Here is a 26674-nt window from a genome sequence, read left to right as displayed (position 1 = left end):
TGCCCCTTCTCTCTCAAGTTGGAACCCACACGGTGGTGGTGGTGCTTCAATCTAGATCTTGCTTCAACAAACTCTCTCATCCTCTTTACAGTAGCGTTGTGGATCATGGCACGACATTTGGATTCCAGATTTGGGTACTATCTCTTCAAGAAACGATAAAGCTCATCTTGTGATATGGTGTGTTTTTCTAGTTTCTTTAACGAGGTTGACAGTTGATTTTGTGTTGTTAGGTTGAAATTTTTGTTGGTTTTTTAGGTGGGTTTTGTTGGGATTTTTAGGAAATTTCATTGTGAATTTACAAATGGATTTATGTGTTGTTTGACTAAGATTTTTACTGGTTTTTGGGTGGGTTTTGTTGGGATTTTTAGGAAATTTCATTGTGGATTTACAAAGGGATTTATGTATTGTTTGGCTTTGATTTTTGCTTGTTTTTCTTGGATTTTTTTTGGGATTTTTAGGAGATTTCATTTGGAATTTTCAAAGGGATTTTATGTGTGTTGTTTGGCTTGGATTTTTGCTATATATATATATATTGGGTTTCTATTGGTTTTGAAAGAGATTTTTATTGGTAGTGTTGTTGATGCCGGGTGACCAAGTCATGGGCTTCACCGTGGCTAAGGTTCCATTAGAGAGAGAATTCTGAGATAGAGAACTTAGAGAAGAAAGGGGGAGAGGAAAGAGATAGAAGACAAAGGAAGAAGAAAAAAAAAAGTAATGGCGTTTTTTTTTAAAGTTCAGGGACAAAATTGTCTTTTAAGATGAAATTAGTAGGTTTTAAAATGTTTTGGACTTAGTTGGTAATATTACAAACCTCGGGGGTGGTTTGTGGAATTTACCCTATTTGTTTTTTTGTGCAGGTCTTCCAAGTTCTTGAGTGAGTGTGAATCAAGTAGTCCATTGAGATCACGAGCATCATCATTAATCCAAACTTACTTTAACCGGACAAAATTTGACTTATTTTCACTCGACCAAAATATGTTGTACTAAATTGACACTAAAAATGGAGAAAAAAAAATTGAAGACATAACTATATATATATATATATCCAATAATAGCTAAGAATATGTTCAGTAAAATAGATTGGCTATCCTACAAAAACAACTTAATCAAAACAAAAAAAATAAAATAAAATAAACCCCTTCGAAAAAATCTTTGACCATTGATTAAAGTTAGTACGATAAAAATTTTCATATCATTTTTATAAACTAGCAAGATATTTGTTTTACTTGAGTAAATACACAAACTATTTTACAATAATTTTATAAACTATTGATGTCTTTAATTAGCATTTTTAAAATAATTATTGATAAGTAAAAATATGATGTTAGTGGTGAACCCAAATTAAAACTAGTAAGAATTTGTCATATCAAAGTTTATAAAAATATTGTAAAATACTTTATAATTGTAACATTACTCGTTTTACTTTGCTTTGCTATGTAATTTTTATAATTTGAGGATATTCATTAGTCTAATTAATGTTTTAAATGTATATTTGAAATCACAATTAGTAATTACCTTAATCCATTCTCTAGTTGAATATTTTATTTCAGCCAAAAAAAAAAAAAAGTTGAATATTTTGTCATCATTGCTACTCTGTTCCCCTCTTTGGTGCACATCATAGTGTGAACCCAACGTAGTGGTGCATATAGGGTTTGAGTAGATGTGGAATATTTTGTCCTAAATAGAGCACGTAATAATAAAAGAATCTTGTAATAAATCATTCAATACCGGTACGCGAGAATATATAAGTGGGACCCATGCTGTCTATCTTAAGGTGCAAGGAAGGAGTTCAACTATATATGTGGAATGGAATTGGATGAACTAATTGATGAGAAGTGAAAACATTCTGGAATTCTTTTCATAATAATTGCATCATATCATACACTGGTGGTAATGAGAAATTGATGAGAAGATTTTGGATAATTGGACTAGTGAAATCGAGTTATGAGATACTGATGATGATCACTTTTTGGAATTCATGACATGATTGAACTTTGTAGTGGATGAGATCATTAGATTATCAATGTGAATATTCTCGAATTCCAAACTCTCTTTTTTTTCCCCAAAAAATTCTTAACCTAATTGCATTTTACACTAAAAGTATAATAGATGGGAATTTAGTTTATAAAATCTTTTTTTTTTCTTAAACAAAAATTTGGTTTTTTTTTACTAGGGTAAATGACAAATTACACATCTAAAGTTTGAGATATTTAAATTTTATGCTATGAAGTTTCAAAATTTGGATTTACCTCTTGAAGTTTGAGAATGTTTGGATTTTACACTCTAAAATTTTAGAGTTAAGATTTTACTTCCTAAATTTTAGGAGTATTTGGATTTGATTACATAAAGTTTGAGAGTGGATTCTATACCTTAAAGTTTCAAAATTTATGGTGTAAAATTCAAATACTCCCAAATTTTAGAGGATAAAATTCAAATTCTGAAACGTCAATGTGTGAAATCTAAATACTCTCAAACTTTAGGAGGTAAATTTCAAATTTTAAAACTTTAAGATGTAAAAGTCAAACGCTTTCAAACTTTAGATGTGTAATTTGTAATTTACTCTTTTTATAATTTGATAGTTGTAATTGAAGGTAAAAGATTTGACTTCATAAAAACAAAAAATAACAACTATAAGTGATATTAAGTTATTAATGGGTTAAATAACAAAACTATTGGGTACTTTCCGAGTACCATAAATGTGTACTTCCTCACCTCACATAATCGTAGATTTCACTAATTAAATTTACGGTAGAACTTACAATTCATATAAGAGAAAAAGATATATATTTATATTACTTTCAAAATATTCAATAATTTTCTCAAATCTATTAAGAGTTAAAAAGTTAAAAACCCGCTTTAAAAAAAGAAAAAGAAAATATGGTTTGAAATATACTATAAATTGGGATGGACCCGCTTGACTAGGCTTAAAAAAAAAAGAAAAAAAGAAAAGAAAAAGGGACTGGGTAAAGTATCTGATTTTTGGCTTTTTGCATGTACTAACAAAACGCGTTGAGTGCACAAATGAACTCAACGATTGGCCGACTGGGAGAGGTCCCCATTGGGACTTGGGACCACTAAAAGTCCAAAACTTTGGTATTAAGTTAATTGACCATCCAATTAGCCACCGCGTTTTTATACTAAAAGTACAATCATTTTTTTATCCCCAAAAAAAAAGAGAAAAAAGTACAATCATTTTTATGTTTTTTTCCCTACCAATCACTCTGCACTATATGGCTTCATTTGATTGAGCTTTGAAATTTGTGTATTATTTTGTTTTGAAAATAAAATGAATAATTGTGTGGATATTAATCATAGGATTAGAGTGGGCTTAATGAAAATAGTGTTGTATGATCATAGTGTATGATAATTTTAGAAGATTGGTATCAGACTGACCATGTTTTATGGTGCCTGTGTTGGGTTGTTAAGAAGTAATATATTATTAAATGTTTAGCTGAAGTAAAAGTGTTAAGATAGATAAATAAAATTTACCTAGAGGTGGCCTTTATTGATAAAAAAAGTTATCATGTTCATAAAAGGGTGGTTAATGCACTAATGAGAAAAAATATTGAATTAATTCAAACCAAGGGACCCCATAAAAAGGTAGATAGGATATACTAATCGAGAGCCTAATTCTTTAACTTGAATCCATGACATGTTAATGTGGACGAAAGGCACTTTCAATCACATTAGGCTCGACCTCTAGAATAATAAAAGGTTAAAAAAAATACTAAAAATAATATTAGTAAAAAGACATGATAATTAAAGAAGTATTTCATAAGTATGAATTCAAAGAAAATTCAACGGTAGAAAAACATGTGACTGCCTATGACTAGTGTCTATTGAGGATTTATAACTAAACCCAAATTTTCAAGACTAATTTGGTTGTTTGTAGTTATTTTATTTTATTTTAAGTCATGAATTTTGTTACATTTTTTTTTTTTTAATTTAGCTTCTTAACTTTTTTTTTTTTTTTTTTTCCAGATACCTTCTTAACTTCTTAAGTAAAACTAATAACCCTTTTAAGGTTGGTAATTTAACAATTTTAACATAATTACGACAAATGCCTTATTTTTGCACTTTCAGGCTCAATTTTGTCCCCAAGCTCCCAATGCAGATGGCCCATATAATGCTAATTCAGCTTTCTCACTCTGATCTATATTCACGAGTCCTAGAGGTCAATTCACACACCCCCATCCAGAAACACCCCCATCCAACAATCTGCAACATGAACAATAAACCATTTCCAGAACTATAAAACTACCAGTTTACCAAGTACACATTTTTTCAAAGTACGACTTCATAAAGAAAGACAGTGACAGCATTTATACATAAACAGATAAACATAGTCTGGGCATATATTCTTTCTTTTTTTTTTTTTGATAGCTGGGTACATATAATTACATAATATAGTCATTAGCAAAGACAAACCTAAGAAATCTATCCTATCAAGTCTAATCCCACTCCCCAAAAAAGACAAAAATTTTGGTGTCAACTACATGCACAAAAAGTTCTCTAAATAGCTAAGTAGGATCCTCACTGTCTCATGATGAAGACTAAAAATTTCACAAATCTAAAGGTGTATATGGTGATAAGTCATTAATTTTTTTTTTAATGATCACAATAAGGAATGATGCAGCACCATGTACACCTCTAAATTTTAAATGACGCACGTTGGTTAAAAATGCTAAATCTTCACCATGAAAGAGCTCTCTCAGTTTCAAAAACAAATGTACAATCTCCTAATATCCAACTGAAATCATAATTTAACACATCTCCATATGCTAGCAAAGCTTATGAACAAGACTGCAACCAGCACTACCCTGAACAGAATAGCAAGTGACAAGTTTGAGCGGCGAACAGAAGAAGCCTTTGGAAACAAAGAAGCTGCAAGAAAGCCTGTCAAATTGCTACGGCTGTTGAACTTCAGGATTGACCTCGGGTGAGAGGCTTTATAGTTTTCAATGGAATTAGAAAGGATATTTTGGGGTTCACTAAAAGCACTAGTAGCAGCAGCAGCACTGTGATCACCAGCAACAGCATGCTTTTCTGAAGTATTTTCCTCCTGTACATCAGCATTTTAATAAACTTCATAATCCGTGCATATATGTCATCAGAATATCACATTAGGTTCACAAAACAAACTTCTTACATCTGTATCAACTGGTTTTAATTCATGGTCCCCTGTTGTGTATCTCCGATCTTCTGGCACCAAGTTTGAGGTGAGTGGCTGCACTTGAAGGTTCCAATGCAAACGTATTCTTCTTGGAGCACTGCCCTGTGCCATAGAGTTCTCAATGCCTGGTTGGATTATCTGTGAGCGATGCCTTATTGTGATTCCAGTTCTAACCTCACCACTTGAGGCTGCAGTCAAATGATTGCTCGATTCCTTGGGAATGTAATCATACATTTGTTCAGAAGCACCACTAGATGAGATGGGGTTCTGCAAAGGAGCCTTTCTGTCAATGATGTCTTCAGACCTCAGAGAACCTTGAAAATGCTGTACACCATTACAATGCAATGTTAGCTATATAAAGACCAATTTAGATAAAGATCAGACAAAAATAAACCATGTCAAATAAATTCAAACATATCCAAAGAAGGCCATGGCAACTCACAAATTGACACTACTCAAATTATAGTAGCAAAACTTCCAAGTCCAAATATAAAGTATCTTGAGTGCTTCCACTTACCGGTGCATTGACCACCTCAGCATCTGAGTACTCGTCTGGATCGCGTATAACTGAATCCAGGAACGCAGCTATATCATCTTGTTCATTCGGGCCAGATTGAGACGTTGCCCCATCTTTACCACTGTTGAGGTCATTGGGGGCATACAAATGTCCTAGCTCCTGTATTTGCATGTGTGATGGGGAGAAAAGTATCCAATCTTGTGGTTCAAATTGTGGGTCCAAGAACATGCACAAGTCATCCTCCAGCTTTGGATCATTCTGATGTAAGAAACATGAACAAACAACACAAAACTTAATTAGTTACCTATATATCTCATTTCCAAAAAAACATTCAAGCCTTTCAAGCTGCAACTTGATATCAATTTCTTTCTCACCTCAGGTAACTCTCCCCCTTGATTTTCAGCAACATCGCTGTTGCCTTCATTACAGTTGACTGGAGCTACAGTGTCAGATGTTGATGCATCAGAATTTTCAGCAGGAAAGCATTCAACACTTGTGGGATCATTTACAGCTTGCCCTCCCAATGATGGAGACACTGGATCCAGTTCTAACTGTGTATCTTCAGGTGAAACAGCCGCTTCATCATGGTTCGAAACTTCAATGCTCAGATCTTGTTTCTTGAATAAGCGGCAGATGACAAAGGCACGCTGCATGAATTTAATCAACATAGTGAGTTTGGGGAATGCCACATCAATGTCTGAGCAGAAGTAGAAAGTTAGGTAATCCACAAATTTGCATAAACAATATGCGAAAGTGTGGCAGAAAACTTTAAAATAATTATGATAATAGAATGTAGTAGGTTTTTCTATAGAGCCAAAAGGTGTATCTAGGTGTTTAAGGAAGCCCCTTTAGTAAAGCTGACAGACAATGAAGGCATCTATTTACTATTGGATCCAAGAAATCATACATGAAATTAAGGATAAAGAGATAAACACACACAAAGAATAGAAATGGATAAAGAAAAGAAACCAGTCCATGCTTCTGATTTGTCATTTGCTTGGCCATATACATGAAGCCTGAGATAACTAGTCACGTGTTGCCTTTCAATACCTGTTTTTCATATTTAAGGTCTGGTGAGTTATCCAAGTTACACGAGTAATAATTCTTCTGAAATCATATGAAGAAAAATGCACTCAATCAATTTTTATTTGACATACAGACCAACAGTCTTCCTCTTAGAAAGTATGAACAACTCGCTCAAATCACCAATCATATACTTCACTGGTAATGTGAAGTACCCTATCTGTATAATTGTTTCCACAATCCTAGTTAATCAAGTAGCCCTTGTTTAAATTATACATAAAGTGATGTTAACCATCCTTAATTCACAAATTTAAATGATTTTAGCAGCAAATTGATCTTAAATCAAAAGAAAAAGTGACTTCAACAAAATTCAGTTTAGCCTTTCCTCAAAAGGAATTCTCAAATCAATATCAATAACCAACTCATTTCGCAAAAAAAACAGCAAAATCACCAAAGTGAATGAGTAGAGAGAAAACCAACCTGGCCAGGCTTAGTGCCATCAAGCTCCTCCAGGGTTGGGCGGTACTCGTGCATTACCCAATTAGTCCTTGCACCCCTAGGAGCACGACCCCTATAGAAGACCAGAGTCTTCTTCATTCCAATCAAGTCTTTTTTGGACTTAATTTCCCGATCCTTGCCAGTCGCCTTCCAGTACCCAGCACGTGTTGCCCTGTTCAATCTAGATCCATTTGGGTACTTACGATCCTGTGGACAGAAATAGAACCACTCTGGATCCTTTGTATCTATCGCTGAGAAATCTACAGCCAAACAGATTGATCACCAAATTCAAAATGAGAAAGTTAAATGGGAATATTAATTACCTTCTAAAAGATGAATTAATAACATCATTTCAGTTATATAGCACTTTAATCTACCAAAACATTTACGAATTATATCTCATAAACAAATTTACTGAAAAGGGAAAAATACTAGCAATACCAAATTCAGCTTACAAATTGACCTAGCTAAGAAAAACACAAAATTCAACTAGGCAGATGAAGTAATTGCCAAATGATATACTAATTTCGATTCCCTCACCAATTTAATGCACAAAAACAAAACAAAACTCAATCACAAACTCTCACGTAGTAAAACAACAATCTTCTCCAACCAAAATCAAGAAAGAAACTTTGCAACAACAACAACAACAACATATCCAAAATTGAACCAAACAAAACACAAAAATTTCCCAATTCCAACAGCAACCCAATTCATAAAAGTGCAAAATTCAGCAGAAAAAGTAATAAAAACATGAACTTTTTGGTTTATGATCAACAGTACTAAAGAAAAAAAGAGAAAACTTACGAGGCAACTCCCAAGGTTCGCATTTACAGACATCAATTTCACGAATAACAGAGACATCTCTTTCATTCCCATTGATCTTCCGCCTCAAGTAGTAGTCGATCAACTCCTTGTCAGTTGGACTGAATCTGAACCCCAGTGGCAGAGAATTCATCGAAATCACAGCCTGAGCCATCGCAAAAAAACTCACACACAAACACAGAGAGACAGAAACAGAGTCTAGAAGAGAAAGAAAGAGAGAGACCCTTTTGGAGAGAGAGAGAAAGAGAGACCCTTTTGGATAAACAAAACAAAAGCAAAAGAGAGAAAGAAAAAGAAAGTGAAGGAATAGGGAATCACAGAGAGAATCTTATAGTTTGATATTCAGTTCGGAGATTTTGAGGGTTGGCCCATTCGAGTTTTGAGCATAAAAATAAGAATGTAAAACAGAGTTTTAGAAGACTGGAGTTGGTAAAGCTTTGGTCATATATTTATAGTATTTCAACCCCACGTATATACCGCGTTGGACTGTTTTACCCTCGGTTTTTCAGCCTTTATGTACCGTATTTTTGCGAAGCTGTACAGTGAAGTGGTGGGTTGGGCAAATGGTAATTTTGTGGAAGTAAAGGGGGTAGAGTGTGTAGTGATGCTGTAAGGGACAGTGGGTTACCATTTTTAAGGTAGCGTTGTGAGCAAGTTTTAAACCAGCAGCATGGTGACTTGGTGTGTTGGCAAGCCAATGAGGTGATGACACGTAATCTGTTGCATACCAATAGGGCCCCAACATCTTTTTTTCCAACGTGTGGGGCCCACACAAAACACAACCCACCAAGAAGATACATGGAACCTACCTCCCATGTTCCAACCTTCCAAGTTCCAAGTAGCGCGGGCTTTTTCTTGTGTTTTCTTTTTCTTTTTTCTTTTTTATCTGTTTATCTACTAATACCATTTATAATAGGATTATCAATTTGTGTTACAACATTTTAGGTATTAAAATAATCTCATAAAAATTTTAAACTCTTTAAAATACTTTTATATTTTAGTTAAATAATTTCAAATTAAAAAACATAAACTAGTTAACAGAGTAATTTAATTGTTTTTAGAACATTATCTTTATTTCATTTTTAATATTACCTTAACTTTTTCTTAAAAAGAAAAATATGCTCGGTTATTTACATATTAGTATATTACTTTTAAATATTATAACACTAAAGAAAAAAAAAATAAAAAAGAGCATTATTAACCAATGTACCCTCTGGACATTTTTAATAGGTCATTTAAAAAAAAATTATATAATTTTTTATGAAAAATATAAAAAGATAATAAAAATTTAATTACTTTTTATTTTCCTATAATTTTTTTAAAAAAAACAAATAGTTCCTAAGTTAATTTTCTTAAGGCATTTGTTAACATTTCTAATTCTTGGTATCTTCCATCTTTTTGTTGGTATCAATATAGTATATTATATTCTATTATTAGGTTTCATGGTTACACTACACTTTTTTACAGTGTGGAAATTTTAAAAATTATTGATACGAGGAACTTATCTTTTTGTTTCTTCACTTTTCATTTCTTTTATCTTTTTTGAAGCACTATTATCTATTATTTCTTTTTATCTTTTTATCTTCTTGTTTCAACTTTCTTTTTATCTTTCTTTAATCTTTTTGTTGTTGCCACTATTATTCTATTATTGCTACGTTTCATGGTTACGTTTCTTTTCAGTATGATGTGGGGAGGGTTTAAAGTTAGAGAATTAATAATATGAGCAAATGCAAAAGGTGTGCTTAGATTCTATGGTCAATTGGTCATGTAGGAATCATTCTGTGTCCATGTCAAGTCAAGATATGACAATTATTGTATTCATTCATAAAAAAAGAAAGAAAAAAAGATATGACAATTATTGTAAAATGTGAAATTCTAGAATCTCACTCTTCTATATATTTTCTTTCTTTGGGGGCTAAAATTTGCTTATAAAAAAAATGAGAAGTTGAAGAGAATTTTTCTATGTTTAAGATGATGCTGAAGGTATCATTATTTGCAACAAATAAAGAAACAAAATTTAAATATTAAAACAGCAAATTATTTTAGTGCCTTTTTGTTCTTTTAGTGGAGTTAAATTAAATATAGAAAAAAGGGGTTGGAAATATAGAAAGAAGCATTGTTGATTTATAGAAACATTGGAGGTCTTTAAATTATGATATTCACAAAGTGGTGGTGACAATAATAGAAGTACAATTAATTACTTTGAAAGGGTATTGAAAACAAGTAGCAAAGTTCATGTTTTTTTAAAAAAATGATAATAATTAGAAACAGGGACGGATGCAGGAGGGGGCCGGGCCCCTAGGTCCAAAATTTCTTTTTTAAGTTATAATTCTTTTATTTTTGTAGTTAGCCTATTCCAAAATTGTAGGCCCCATTTTTTCACAATAAGTCTAACTAACCTTGCCCAAATAGTAACTATCCAACCAAAAAATTTAATAAAAATAATAAAAATATTCACAATGATAATTGTATTTTAGCAAACAAAAAACTAGTTTTGCATCAAAGAACCAAAAAATCATGTGTTATTGAAGAAGCTAAAGTTAAATTTTTTGCAATTATAGTAAACTGGTATAAATACTAGTTGACTATAGCAAGTTGTTGAAAATAAAATACAATATTTTATTAAGATTATATCTCTTCGTTTAATTAAAAAACTCAAATTCTCTCACTTCTTTTATTATTTTAATGAATTATTTTAAATGAAGTTATAAAAAAATAGAAATTTGATATTGAGTGTATTGTAAAGTGAGCTGGTAAAATAAATAAAGTAACTTTTTGAGGTGCTAAAAGCTAAAAATTTTAGTACCACCCGTGTGAACACTCAAACTTCAAAAAAAATAAAAATCCTAGCCAGTTTAGTATTAAAACATGACATTATTTGGTTTTTGTTTGCCTTTATTGATAAATGATTGCATCTTAATGTATTTAGAAACAACGATTTTAAATATTTATAATTTTTTAATATTATATGGATGCCTATTTTGAGTTTTCTTTTTCTTAATACCGCTAGCTTAAAATTCTGAATCCATCATTAATTAAAAATATATCCAGCATTTGAAATCACCCTTTAGGTTTCAGCAATGATTAACGACAATTTTTGCAATTTTTTTTTAAAGACATTTCACCATTCTTAAAACTTTTTTTCAATTCCAATGTTTTACTCTACTTCATTTTTCAACTTTCAAAGGGTATGTCAAACTTTGTTGGTATTATTATTACAATGCTCCCCCATTGCTAAACATCTTTTTCATCCGTTATCGTAGCATGTAGTATGAACACGAATTTATTCGAAAATAATAATAATTATAATAAATAGTATATGAAGTGTGAACACGTGAAAAGTATCTTGTAATACAGAGACACATTTGCATCGAATCTTTTTTATTTATTAATGTACACCTGTTACATGGAGGTGAGGACAAAGAAGTGGGACCTTGCTGTCTAATCATCTAGCTTCGATGAGAAGCTTATAATAGAGAGAGAGAGAGAGAGAGAGAGAGAAATTATGTGTGCATTATTAGGCTTATTGGTTTGAACTTTAGACATATAACACAATATATCATCTTCAATCCACAATACTAGACTTACATAATTTTTTAGGAATTTTATAGATAGGAAATAATATAGTATGATCAAAAATTGAGATATCACTTTTATATGCATATAAAAAATATATAGTGCGTTTGTCAATGATTCTTATAAATATATAAAATAAAAATGTTTGTGTTTCTCAACCGATTTTTATCATTATTTTTTATCCCACGAGAGAGTAAAATTATGTGTGCATTATTTGGCTCATTGGTTTGAACTTTAGACATATGACACAATATATCATCTTCAATCCACAATACTATAGATTTATATAATTTTTTATGCATTTTATAGAGAGGAAATAATATAGTATGATAAAAAATTGAGATATCTCTTTTATATGCATATAAAAATATATTGTACGTGCGTTTGTCAATGATTCTTACATATATATAAAATAAAAATGCTTGAGTTTCTCAACCGTTTTTTATTATTATTTTTTGTCTCATGAGAGAGTAAAATTATGTGTGCATTATTTGGCTCATTGGTTTGAACTTTAGACATATGAGACAATATATCATCTTCAATCCACAATTCTATAGATTTATATAATTTTTGATGCATTTTATATATAGGAAATAATATAGCTATAGTATGATCAAAATTGTGTTGGTCAACTGTTTTTATTATTATTTTTTATCTTTCAGATTTCTAGTTTATTTGGTTATATACTGTAGAGGAATCTGCCGAAAGAAGAAGAAATATGGTGTCATTACATCTTTGACCTAGAACAAGATAAGATCTATCACAATATATATATTTTTGAGTGAATTGCATTTTCTCATTCAAAATGTTGAGGTCAGATATAATGTCCTATACAAACTTGGAATTCGACTATTCAAGCTTCTAGATTGTGGAGTCACTTGCAATATGATCCCTACAAATTAATGTTTTCCCAATTTATATTATATATTTAACCTTACAATTCAATTATTTATCTCATGATAATAACATAAAAAATAAAAGGAAAGATATTAAAATATCCCTATGATCTAGTAATAGAGATTGATTACTTATAGTAGTAATCTTCTTCTATGATTTGCTCTAAACAAAAAGGTGAACTTGTTAAGATTAGGTGGTGGCAAAATGAACATTAGCTATTTGTCAATAAGGGAAGACCCACCCACCCACCTCAACTTTATGGCTATGCATAGCAAAAGTGTTGAATTTGCTTCCTTATTCAGGACTAAATGGTTCCCATATCATGACGCCAATGAGTACTGCATCAACTCTTTTAGTGGGCTTTGAATCATCATGCCTTCTTAAAAAAGGAAAAAAAGAAAAAGAACATGAAAGAAGAATAGAAGGACGGAAATTTGTCATCACTAACTCACTTTGTAACTTGTAAATTAAAGCAAGTCAAAAGAAGCAAATTTTACTTCAGTCATACCTTTGAAATTCCATATGAAGCATAAAAAAATCAACTTAGTTTCCCCTTCTCCCTTTGAAAGCATAAAAAGGAAGATTGCCCTATAGTTCAATGACATTTAAACCTCATGATTTTTTTTTGGGGTGAAATTTGTTAGATTCTTGCCCTTGTATAGCAAGAGTTAGGACCTTTTGAATGAATGATCATTTTGTATGGTACAATTCCTTCTTGAATATGTATAGTTTCAAGTCAGCACATGAATATCTATTAGGAGAGAATGGTTGGAATTGATATTCTTTGTTTATTACAATAGTTATTTGATAAATCATTTTTAAAAATTTGTTCTTGTAATTGAATTAACAAAGGCTATTCAGTTAAATTTATTCTTCTTCTTGGATTTCAATTTGTTTTTGTGATGATTCTCCTGTTTCTACTAATTTTGATCTTGGAGTTGATATCTTAGAGGTTTTTGCTAAGGAAATTTCAATGAGAAAATAGTTATTCTTATTAAATGAGAGAGAGAGAGAGTCTAAAAGAAAATTTTATATTATCTGATATCTCAAAGAGAGAAAAAACAACAATATAAGATCATCGTATCTAAGAGAGAGAGAGAATAAAATTGTGTGTGCCTTTGTTAACTTTTTTTTTTTGTTTGTTTGTTTGCTTTTTAGTTTATTTGTTTATATATTATGAATTCTTTGATATTTCTTTTTTCTTTTGTTACATTTGTACTTTAACGAATATTCAGCAAATAAGCTTTTAAAATATGCATCTGGAGTCTTATGTTCACACACGCAATCTCTCTCTCTCTCTCTCTTTAAATACAGTAATATTTTTAATTTTTATATAGCTTTAAAAAAAAATAAAAAAAAATTAATCTAAATACATTGTTTATCACTTTTCCTGTTTTGGCTTATATAAAGCTATATACTATATTTTAAGAAGTTAGCATGTTTTCAAGTAGAGGAATATGCCAAAAGAATAAGAAGTATGGTTTCATTACACTTTTGTCCAAGAACAAGATCTATCACAAACTAATTTTTTTGAGCAAATTGCATTTTCTCATTCTAAGTCTAAGCGTTGAGGTTAGTAATGGTGTCCTTTATAAACTTCAAATTTGAGTAATCAATCTTCTAAATTTTTGAGTCACTTGCAATGTCCCCTACAATTAAAGTTTTTTTTTTTTCAATTTATATTATACTTAACCTTACAATTCAATTATTTATCTCGTGATGACATTAAAAAAAAGAAATGAAAAAGGAAAAAAGAAAAGAAAAAGAAATGAGAGGAACACTTCACTTTCATATTCTCGTCAACTTTTTTTTTTTTTTTTGGGAAGATTCTCATCAACTAAACACATAGACAAACTCATAGGAATCTTTTTTTTCTCTCTTCATTTTTTGTTTTCGTTTTCTTCTTTCAAATTTTATTTTAATAATTTTCTTTTATTTCATCTATTATCACATGACACAAATGTGGAATTAAGATTAAATATAGCACAATTTAGAAATTATTAACGGTGGAGGAACATTAAAACTAATCCTATAATTTTGAGGTTGATTCCTTTTTTTTTTTTTTTTGAGTGATAGAGGTTGAAAAAGAAAAAAAAAAGTTTGATTACTTAAAGGAGTTGTCTACCACAATTTTCTTTTGATTCTATTCACTTTTGCCACTTTGGGCCTCTTCCACGATTTACTCATATAGAATAATAGAAACAAAAAGAGATGAACTTGTTAGGTTGTTGGTGGTCTGCAAAATAAATATTATATATATATTTTGGAGTAAACCCCACCTTAGCATTATAATTATGCATCACAAAGATGTTTAATTTGATTCCTTATTCAGGAATAAACCTTCACGTATTCATCAATCCTTTAGTGAGAGTTGTATCATCATGTCCTTTTACAAAGGCAATAGTTGTACGTGCTAGCCACACCGTTTAAAGATAAGCATGAATAGTAAGGATGAGTTTTTCATGACTCATCACTCACTCCCTTTAATTTCTTGCAACAGTACAGCATTGTTATTTGGTAGTTGTAATAAGCAGGTCAAAAGGGCAAATTTTACCTTAATCATAACTTTGAAAGGGTGATTATTCTTTTGATTCTTATCAAGTTGACTATTCTTTCTTTCCCACCTTAGAAACGAAAGGAAAGCTAGTAAAGTTATTGTACCTTCCAACCCTTTTGTTTGTTTGTGTAAAAAGTAAAAACAATTGGCTAAAGTTAAAGTATTTTTATTCCATACCAGGCTAAAGTTAAAGTATACTTGTGTGAAGTTGTACTGTTTTTATTTTAATGAATAAATATTATTAAATTTATTAAAGGGAAAAAAAAAAGAAAACCAAAAAAGGAACTAGCCCGCCAGTAAAATTAATAAATAGTATTGCCATAAAGGTGAGAAATGTAAGCATCGTATTACTGTGTTCAAGTAACATCTAATATTTACTCACTTACCAACCAAAGATAAAAGATGAGTTAGGGTCCTTGGGGATTGGGCAGAAACATTAGCAATGAAATTGTATTGTCACGAGTCTTGGATTCATGTTTCTTTTTTAGCATTCAATTCATAAAAAAAGTAGTTTGCTTACTTTAGTTCAAAAACATTTAAACCTCATGAATTTTTTTGGGTGAATTTGTTAGGATCTTGCCCCTGTACGGCAAGAGGAATTTGGAATGATAATCATTTTTGAGTAGTATAATTCCTTCTTGAATTAATGCAGTTTTAAAACTCTATACCACAAAAATTCTACCAATAAAGTCATAAAACTCTACGTCCTCCAACAATGTCGAACTAGCACTTTGTAGTAAAGCTTTTGTGATATGCATGCACTAACAAAGAGGATTAACTAAAAAACTTGATAGTGTTAAAATTCTAAAATGTTCATAAAATATGAACAATAAATTGTAGCACTTTTTCTATGAAACTCCAAAACTTCCCTTCATTCTCTTTTATTTTTATTTTTTATACAAGATAAAAATTTTACTCTAATATAATTTAAGTGTATATATGTATGAAACTCTATGTGTGTAGTGGTTAACTTCATTCTAAAAGACAACAAAAATGTTTTATGTGAATTGAAAGCTTTCAATTCTAATTAATTAGTTAATGCTACCACACCCTTTTTAAAATGATCTAAAGACTATTTTCTGGCTTTGCTTTCTCTTTTAAGGGAAGTCTTTTTCATTGATTTGTTGTTTCATGCAGCAATCAATTTAATTTGGAAAAAGTCCTAGTTTTCCACATTTTGTAGCGCACTAAGGACTTTTTGCTTTTGTTTGTTCCACCATTAATTAGAGATGAGCATTGAGCATAAGAGCATGGATGAGAATTTTCGTTATCACCCACTCTTGCATCTCTTTTGCATTCTTTTCTTCCAAAGAAAAAGAATATTTTAATTCTATGATGCCATTGAAAATGGTGATATTAAAGCATAACTCATTAAATTATTAAAGAATATATATGTCATTGATTAGACTTTTCTCCCAGTTTCTGTAGTGAAGTACTATTACCAGTTACAACTTTGTTATTAAATTCATAAAATGGAACTTTGCCAATGTTTGGTTTATGTTAAAAATAAAATTTCTTTAATTTAATTATTATAAGTTGTTGTCGTTTCTTTCTTCTGAAAAGTGATGGTTTCCTTCAACTCAGCATCAGGCTTGGAATCTTAGAGATTTTTATGAATTTTCAAAACATGTTTTTATGAATGAAAAAAAAAAACGTTTTTTTGATGGTTTCAAGATCATAATTCATAAACAAAAAGATGAACTTGTTAGTGGTTAGAAAAATGAACATTAAATGGTTTTTTTTTTCCTAGTGAAAACCAACTTAGCTTTATAAATTACAAAGATATTTAATTTGCTTCCTTATTCAGGAACAAATAAATGGTTCTCAACTTTTCATATCATTACAATAGTGGAGCATGAAGAGTAAGGATGGATGAGAATCCATTTATGACTTATCACTCACTCCATAGATTTCTTGCAACACACTGCAATATTGCGGTCAAAAAAGCAAACTTTAATTGAATAATACCTTTGAAATGGGTGATTAAATCATTAAACTATGTCATTACATTCCAAGTAGTGTTCTCATAAAAAGGAAAAAGGTTCCAAAAAATTTTCTCAAAAAAAAAAAGGAAAAAAAAGAGTTAAAGGTATACATGAAGTTGTATATAACATCTCCTTAAGCAGCATAAATTTATCTAGTTGTTTATTCTTTGGCTGTTTTACCTTAAATAAGCAGCATAAAATTATCTAGTTATAAAGCTAGTGAAAAGTTCTACTTTCTTTCTTCTTCTTTTTTGCTAAATAAAATACTACTCCTGAAGAAAATTTATGAGTATTCCCACCTTGTATAAAGGAAGTTTGCATAAATGTATTGCTTGCTTTATCATTTTGAAAAAGGCACACGTAAGCTTATCTCTCTCTTTAATTGCTTTATCATAGTGGACCAAACAGGAAATTTATTTTTCTCTTTTTAATATAGCTTGCATGACTGCATGATGGACCATGATTTTCGGGACAAAAGCTTTATTACTAATGGATTACGAATTGGAATTTTAGTCACCTTGCAAAAGGTGGATATCATCATCAAAGAATCTAAAGTAATTCAAATGCTTTTGAGTACCTCTTGAAATCAGTATAGTCAATGAAAGGTTCATACTTCATACTTAAATTAAAAAATTAAAAAAAAACATTTAGATTCTAAGAGAGACAAATACTCATCCTCACACTTGTCAATGATGTTTATAATTCACAAACATCAAATCTGCAATTTGATCCCTATAAGTTGCCATTGTTTTAGTAGCTTGATGAGTTAATTTAAGAGTGTACGATAGTTTACTATGTTATTATTAACTTCGCCGTTAGTAATAAACTTTTTCAACATCAAATTCAATAAACAAGTGATCGTAATTGGCTGATCATCTGAATTAAAAAAAACTGTTATTAATTGTACAACATGCTCTCATTACATTCCCTTGTTGACATGATTTATAATGAGACATCATCTTTAAAACTGGAAATCATACCCATAAAATGTCAAGACATTTTTCAATAACATTGTGAAGAGATGAATGCTTGTAATTAAAAAAAAAACTTTTTTTTAACCCTTTAAACAACTCCCACCTTGAAAGTCTGATATTTATGTAGGCATGGTATCTCTCTATATACAGTATGGAGGTAAAATCTCCATGGTGCATAGATAACTAAATCCACTAAATATAGCCACCAAACAAAAAGAAGGAAAAGAAAAGAAAGAGACATGACAGACATGAACTTTATATTAAAATCACATGCGCATCATATCACATTTTGGTCTATCATGGCCTAAAGAATTAGAAAACTTTTTTTAAGAAAAAACAACTGAGAAGAAAACAATTACCAAACGTACTTTCAGATCGCAAGCTGTTCTTTTCATTAACAAAGAAAATGTTTAATTATTGAACTATAAATCTTATAGTTGTCTGTTTAGTTTTTTTGGCACTAAAAGCCATACAAACAGAACCTAAACTGTAAGTTACGCAGTTTTGATTATTATAACCGTTTCAAATAGATTTTGTTTTCTCTAACAGACCAACTGATCAGAAACCCCCTTTTTTTTTTTTTTTTGATAACAAACTGAAACTTCATTAATTAGTAAAAGCCATAGGTACATCATGGAGAAAAACTTGTTCAATAAAATAAGGACTTTCTTCAATCCAAGCACAATAATCAATAATGCCTAAAGCATGTTTAGCTAACAAATGAGCAGGAATATTTTCATTGCGATAGACATGAGAGAATTTCACACTCCTAAAATCATGAGCAGCCACTACAATACCATAAACCAGAGGAGCCATCGAAGATGGTGTTGGGGCAGAATCATACAAAGCTTGTATCATAATAAGAGAGTCACCTTCCAAAACAAAATCCCGAATCCCAATCTCCCCAACAAAAGCAATTCCAATTTCAAATGCCTTAGCCTTAGTTTCAATCACTCCGAAAGGAAGATTAAGGGTTCGTTTGAATACCGTTTATTTTGCTGAAAATTGAAATCTGAAAACACTGTAGCAAAATAATTTTTAAATGTGTGAATAGTACCGTGGGACTCATTTTTATTGAAAAAGTTGCTGAAAAGTGAGATTTGTGGGTCCCGTGAACAGTACATGAGACTCACTAGCGTGCACTGTCCACCGCTTATTTTGTCGGTGTGAAAAGTGCACAGACAAAAAAGTCAAAAATCACGGCTCAAAAAAGAAAAAAAAAAAAGAAAAAAAGAAAGAAAGGCGTAAAACGGCAGAAATGCAGACGTGGGTAGAATAATTTCTACCCAAACGCACACTGAGCTTTTTACTAAGTCCAGCAATAAGCATAATCCCAAATAAGCATAATCTTAAATCCTAAAGACCATAGATCTCTAAAAAAATCACAAAATAAGAGTAAATGATCATAGTTTGACTAGATTGTTAGTTAATTTTTCAGATTGTGTTGTGCTGATGAAGAACGTTTATAAGAGTATATGATTACAGTTTGACTAGATTGTTAATTAATTTTTCAGATTGTGTTGTGTGGATGAAGGATGTTTCACAATCTGTTTTCCATGTACTTCAAGCCGGTGAGGCTAACTTGGTTTAAATAATATTGGATGTCTTGTTTCTCAGAAAAAAAAAAAAAAAAAATCAATCCACGGCAAGAATGTTTCTTCTTTGTAAGTAATCTTCAATAACTTGTTCAATAAAACAAGGACTCTCTTCAATCCAAGCACAATAATCAATAATGCGTAAAGCATGTTTAGCTAACAAATGAGCAGGAATATTTCCATTACAATAGACATGAGAGAATTTCACACTCCTAAAATCATGAGCAGCCGCTACAATACCATAAACCAGAGGAGCCATCAAAGATGGTGCTGGGGTAGAATCATACAAAGCTTGTATCATAATAAGAGAGTCACCTTCCAAAACAAAATCCCGAATCCCAATCTCCCCAACAAAAGCAATTCCAATTTCAAATGCCTTAGCCTCAGTTTCAATCACTCCGAAAGGAAGATTAAAGGTTCGTTTGAATATTGTTTATTTTGCTGAAAATTGAAATTTGAAAACACTATAGCAAAATAATTTTTAAATGTGTGAATAATATCGTGAGACTTATTTTTATTGAAAAAGTTGCTGGAAAGTGAGGTTTGTGGGTCCCGTAAACAGTACATGAGACCCACTAGCGTGCACTGTCCACCGCTTATTTTGCCGGTGTGAAAAGTGCACAGACAAAAAAGTCAAAAATCACGGCTCAAAAAAGAAAAAAGAAAAAAAGAAGAAAGAAAGGCGTAAAACGCCAGAAACGCAGACGTGGGTAGAATAATTTCTACCCAAACGCACACTGAGCTTTTTACTAAGTCCAGCAATAAGCATAATCCCAAATAAGCATAATCTTAAATCCTAAAGACCATAGATCTCTAAAAAAATCACAAAATAAGAGTAAATGATCACAGTTTGACTAGATTGTTAATTAATTTTTCAGATTGTGGTGTGCTGACGAAGAATGTTTATAAGAGTAAATGATCACAGTTTGACTAGATTGTTAATTAATTTTTCAGATTGTGCTGTGTGGATGAAGGATGTTTCACAATCTGTTTTCCATGTACTTCAAGCCGGTGAGGCTAACTTGGTTTAAATAATATTGGATGTCTTGTTTCTTAAAAAAAAAAAAAAAAATCAATCCACGGCAAGAATGTTTCTTCTTTGTAAGTAATCTGGTATGAGAATTTTCCCAAATCAGCAGTCAAAAAAAAAAAAAAAAAGACGACTTTTCTAATAACTCCTACCTTCCAAATGCCTTTCCAAGAAAAATGACAAAGATTACGATGTTTCTTTCAATTTCAAATTTAGAGAGAGAAGCATGGTAGTATACTAACCAGGAACTTGTACTAACACTATCTGGTTTTGATGGCTCTTCTCATACTTTGCAAAATATATCATTCCCCATACTAAAAAAGAAAGGTTCAGGCATGCATCATGAAGAAATATAGGTATAAAGTGGACATGACACAATGTACAAGTACAATCTGTAACTGTAAACTCTTCTATTTGGTATATCAACTCTGTTAGACCAGAATCTATTATAAGAAAACTGCGTATACCTTTCTTGAATGCAGTCCAAATACAAGAGGATGCTAAATGTATGGTGAATCTCACCAGGCTACAAAAAGGTGATTGCCACCAAACTATATTTATACGTGTGTGTGTATATATATATATATATATATATCCTCAAGTCTCAATGTTCCTTCTCTGATTTGTTTCTTTCCTATTTCTTTTTCCCAATTAAGGGGAAACAGAGTAAAAGGCAGAACAGAACGGGACAGCTGCTAGTCACAGGGATCTTGATGTACCTGAATGAAAAAATAGGTCAGCAAGTCTCACCCTAGTGACTTCACTGATGCTCCTTGAAGATTATAAAAAACTTGATGTCTCCGTCCAACAATGGCACATGAATCATCTAACATGGCCCTGTCACATAAAAAAGCTAAAGATATTTCTGCCCAAGAACTCTGATGGTTGGCTTTGCTGCAGGAATCCATCAATCTGTAGCCCCCAAGCTTTCCCCTTCCTTTTTTGGGATCCTTCTGTACAAGTTTTACATCTAAGTTCTTTTACACCTGAGGTTTGTCAGGATAACGACTGAGAGCATGGCATCCTTATTGGCGAGAACACTACAGTCAGTCGTGCATGATCAGAAAGCGAGTAGTCTTCAGGCCACGTTCCTTTCTCCACTTCAGGAGGGAAGAGAACTGCATTTTTTATACTGAAGCCAATGGTTTGCTCCTGAATTCCCCTTGCCTCATGGCTAATTTCCTCTCTTTGCTCTGACCCTGAAGAATTCCAAATTCGCTGCTGCAATGCCATAGTTCACAACATGAACAGATAAATTTGACATCAACTAAAATAATTTCCAATGGGGTTGTGATCTATACATGAGACCATATTATAACTGGAGATGTGATCTGATAACAACCTAAATATCTATCTATCTATCTATCTATCTATATATATATATATATTGCTGCCACAAATTTTGAGCCATCAAATCCCATAACATGAACAGCATAGATATAAGCAAGCAAAATTGTCTTGCTCAAATGTAAAGCTTGAAACCCCAGAGTGCGACTGGTGCTAAAGCCTATAAATGTTTTACTACCAAAAGAATTGGTTGCGTTGTTTGAATGCCCTGAAGCTACATATATATGAGAGCTAGATTAATGACTTCAACTGAAAATAATTTACCTGAAATTCTGTTAGATCAACAACACCGTTTCCATCTTTGTCCGCTTGATCCCACAATTCCTTTGACTCTTCAACACTAAGTCCATTGCAATGGCCAATTAAATTAAGCTGCAACGAAATGACAATACAGTATTAGAGAACTTGAGCTCTGAAACAAATGTTAATTTTGCTTAGAAACCAATACATATGTGAAAAGTTAATCATGTCCACCAATCCTCCTCCAATAATTATACTGTACCTGTCTAAGTGCTTCACAGAAACCTGAGTAGTTAATGTAATCACCATGGTTGTCAGCCTTCAGAAAGGCAAATGCATCATTTTCTGTCAGTGATGCTCTCCGTAGTAGATACTGAAAATTGGAAAGTTCAACCATCAGAATGCAGAAGGAAACATCTGCAAAGTGTCATAACAATGTCTAAACAAAGTTAAGGCTGAAATATGAAGTAACTGACCTTGAACATGGCAAATACTGCTTCACTCCAACTTGTTTTTAGTAGTTTCCGATATCTATTTGGATTAAGAAGCCATATGAAATCAACACCACATATGTTCCCCCGATGATTTCGGTGGCTAACCCACTGCATTCAGAATAAGAAAGAGATCAGGAATGTGAAAAGCAAATACAAGCACTAAACAGATCTTCTGGCACAAGGGAATGAAATTTTTGAAGTGAAGTAAAGATTGACCTTTTGTGCATCTGCATCAGCATATTGATGAGCAGTATCATATGATGACACAAATCCCTGAGATCGAAGGAACTTGTAAACATGTCCACGTTTGCTTCCATTCCAGTCACTACAGTGAGTACAAATCACAAGAAGCATATGAGTATAATTGTACAGTGAAAACAACAGAGCAATATAAGCCTCTCAAAACAGAAAGTGCATATAAAGTATAAACTCACCCACAGAGTATGATCGGCATGGGATTAAGATTCTTCTCTTTCTGATAAGATTCCACGTATTGCAGGATTTTGTAGACCTACAATGAGAGATGTATAAGATACGATCAAGGCAAGGCGTCATGGATAGTGACTAAAATGAATTATTTACAGCTTACACACACAGAGGAATATAAAATGGAAAATGAATTACCTGGTGCAATCGTACAATACACAGACTTGAATCATGAGGAAATAACAAGTGGGTATTCACAATGAGAATTTCTTGCCGGATATCATTGGTTCGACATTGTGAGAATGGGGCAGCTATTTCAACATGTAACAACTGAGCCACACGGTCTCCAAAATCATTGAAAAGAAACTCACGATAGTTAAGAACTTTAAAATGATCCTTCCGCACAGCAGTCAGAAGACCTATAGAGTCCAACAGAAACACCGTAAATTGGTATGAATGCATAGACTCAGGTTGAAAGGGTGGAAAAATCAGCAGCATATACTTCATAAACGAGGTGGTTTATTTACCACAAATATATATATATATATATATATATATATATATATATATATATATATATATATTACTCAACTTTACCCTCTCTCTCTCTCTCTCTGTTCATAAATTTTAATGTATAGCTGACATTAGACAGATACTTCTATAGGGTGCTGAATACTATCACATATAAGAAAGATCAGAAAAGACCAACAATACTGATGACTCTGTTAAAAAGGCCTATCCCACTCTCTTCAACATGAAAACTGTATAGTAGGTTGAACTCATCTGTTATAAAGAATTACCCCACACTCTCCAACAAGGCAACTGTATGGTCAGGTGGAGCTCATCCTCTCTTCCACTTACATAGTCTTTATTTTTAACCTGGTTTCTTCACTTATGTTGACTAATTACCAAAATTTCTACAAAGAAAGGAGCAAAAAATTGTGTCAACATCAAAAAATAGGAAGCACAGTTTCCTTTCTAACAAATCTCTACAATAAAATGGCTTTTCCCTTAAATTCACAATGTTCATTCCCTTTTTAACCACACTATTGTAAGGTTGCATGTTTCCTTCCATCTTTCCTGAATCCAACAAACCAGACCATTAGGCAACTGATGATGGGACACATTATCACACAAAAATTTCCAAATAATCAGTCTGCATATCTGATCGGAAACTTTTACATCCAAAACAAGCCTAATTAAGTTCAATTTCTATTAGTTTTATGAAGTCTAAATATGTATAGTGTCAAAACAAGGAATCATTCAATAATTTGTTTGTGGGAAAACAACTTATATTAGGACCCAACAGCAACTCGATAAATCTAAAATGGGTTTTAAAGAGAATACCATCACCGCGGTTGTTCGTCCGTCCAAGCTTGAAATTAACATATCCGGCATCACCAAGTCTCTTCTCATACAAATTAACAAGCTCTTCATTTCCAACCCAGAATTCCTGTGCCACCAACACACCAAATCCACCATATTAGCATATACCCATTAAAGACTAGTTCATTCTTTCATCCAAATCCATTGAAATCCATCAAAGAAAGATATTAATTTTCCCAAAAAATAGTGGGTGTTAAGCAAAAACAAACCTGAAGACAAATGATAGAAGATCTCTCATATATCAATGAATCCAATATGCTACGATTCCTGGCCAACCAATACGCTCTGTAATCGCTTTCACGGCAACTAGGATCCTGCTTCAAACATTGAAAGTGAATGAATACCGAATCTAAATAAAACACAGAAACAAACATTGAAAGTAGAAACTACCGTTACCCACAAAAGCAATTGAACATACTATGTTCAAGAAAATGTAAATACCAAATCAAATAAAACATAGAAACAAGCATCTAAAAGTCATTGAAACATGGGCAAATTCAAACTACATATCAAATATAACAAAAGGGTACCTCATGGTTGAGGCGCTTATAGATTGGAGCAAGGATGTTGAAAGTGGTGCAAGTAATACAAGGCTGTTGGTGTTGCTGTTGGTCTCTAATAGAAGAAGAAATTGCATAGCTCCCTATCTTTGAAATCCTTCCCTTCATTTTACTGACCCTCCTACAATCCTTCCTCATTTCTCTTCCCTCACCAATACACACACACATAGATAGAGGAAATTTAAAAAAAAAAAAAACGTTTCTTTCAATCACCCACCAAAGAAAAATACAAACTTTGCAGATGGGTCTTGTTCCTTTTCTCAAACAAAACAATGGGTCAGTTTGATTTTGAAAGACAATGATGGGGTTTGGTGGTTTTTGGATGTAACAGAAAGATTGAACCCTCTGTTTTTTTCCTTCAAGGCTGCTTTGTTTTTTTGATTATATGCATTGTTTATGAAGAGGAAGAAGGGGAGCGGGAAGTAGCCGGTGGGAGAAGGATGTTTAGGGAAGGGAGATCAAAGCGGAAATGACCGGTTGCGGCGGTGTTAAGTTTTGGGGGAGAGAGAGAGAGAGAGAGATTAAAAGAATAACCTCATGGTTGTTGTTGTCCTCTTATAACTCTTACGTATTTTACGTTGTCTCTCTGCTAATTGCCTATGAAGTGTGTGCTCTACATGTTTGTGTTTGTTGCGTATTTATAGAATACAGGATTGTTGGTGTTTCTAGCTGCTCAAAAAGGAAAATGGGTACGGATTTAAAAAAGTCGCAACTTTTACCAACTTATGATGTGACAGATTATGAATAGTAAGAATAAAATAATAAATTCATACTTTTATCACTTATAACTTACTACATGCCAAGTTGTAGTAAAAATTATAGACTCTTTTATTTTTTAGGTGTCCCAAGCAAACATGCGTGCATTATTCATTTTATATTTATTGTAAAGAGGCACTTAGGCTAATTTTTGACTTATCGGTTATCACTCTTCTTTCTATGCTTTTGCTTGCAACGAACGCGGGTTTCCTCGCTTTTTATCTGCACCTTTAAATTACGTTATACATTCTGCACAAAAATTCACATAATAATCCTTTTTTTTTTTATTGTATGTTGTCATCATACATTGGATCGACTTCGATTCCCATCTATATCATAAGGCTATTTGTTACTACTCGTTGGTTTGACGTAAATCAAATCTAAAACCCTTATTCGTTGATAAAAAAAAAATTGTTAGTTGAGTTAATTAAAACCCGCTATAATCACATAATATCTGTTTTATTTTTTTAAAATTTTTTTATCTTGTCATCATACAATGGATTGAGTTCGAATTCCATCCATATCATAGAAATAGAGACTACTTGTTATTTTGATGTAATTCAATTTAAATCTCTAATTCGACCACAAAAAAAAAAGTTTGATTGAGTTGATTAGAACTTATTATAGATTTCTACGGTTAAGACTTACACTTTGTTTGTGAGTTCATAAAGAAATAGAATTAAATGAGTAAATCATAAATGAATAAAATGGAGTGAATGGTAAGTAAACTTATTTTGGAGTAACATAGAGGAAAAAAATGAAATGATTTAATCACAATAGTACTATTAGACTTTTATTTTAACATAAAATAATGA

The 26674-nt window shown here is 31.9% G+C and overlaps 2 protein-coding genes across 3 annotated transcripts; both read right to left on the bottom strand.

Annotated features, from left to right (window-relative positions):
• Window positions 1–4329: 4329 nt before the first annotated feature.
• Window positions 4330–8455, bottom strand: LOC142619676 (NAC domain-containing protein 62-like). Its single transcript, XM_075792883.1, has 6 exons — window positions 8019–8455; window positions 7194–7471; window positions 6065–6337; window positions 5691–5948; window positions 5150–5497; window positions 4330–5062 (listed from the first exon to the last, which is right to left on the bottom strand). Exons 1-6 carry the CDS (start codon window positions 8188–8190, stop codon window positions 4757–4759), a joined length of 1635 nt encoding a protein of 544 aa, XP_075648998.1. The 5' UTR covers window positions 8191–8455; the 3' UTR covers window positions 4330–4756.
• A 12588-nt stretch (window positions 8456–21043) lies between these two features.
• LOC142618400 (putative calcium-binding protein At1g02270) lies at window positions 21044–25461 on the bottom strand. Of its 2 annotated transcripts, none has more exons than XM_075791321.1 (10): window positions 25074–25461; window positions 24753–24857; window positions 24505–24610; window positions 23356–23576; window positions 23166–23242; window positions 22948–23056; window positions 22714–22839; window positions 22500–22610; window positions 22262–22369; window positions 21044–21871 (listed from the first exon to the last, which is right to left on the bottom strand). In XM_075791321.1, the coding sequence occupies exons 1-10, from the start codon at window positions 25269–25271 to the stop codon at window positions 21647–21649; spliced, it is 1386 nt and encodes a 461-aa protein (XP_075647436.1). In that variant the 5' UTR covers window positions 25272–25461; the 3' UTR covers window positions 21044–21646. The 2 variants fall into 2 exon arrangements, with proteins under 2 accessions (XP_075647436.1, XP_075647435.1); XM_075791320.1 differs by having other exon boundaries at window positions 21044–21868; window positions 25074–25414.
• Window positions 25462–26674: the final 1213 nt, after the last annotated feature.

Source organism: Castanea sativa, chromosome 12 (genome assembly GCF_040712315.1).
Source record: "Castanea sativa cultivar Marrone di Chiusa Pesio chromosome 12, ASM4071231v1".
In the NCBI taxonomy this organism is placed as follows: Eukaryota; Viridiplantae; Streptophyta; class Magnoliopsida; order Fagales; family Fagaceae; genus Castanea; species Castanea sativa.
Note: the sequence above shows the minus strand (reverse complement) of the source record. Positions and strands in the feature narration are given on the sequence as shown.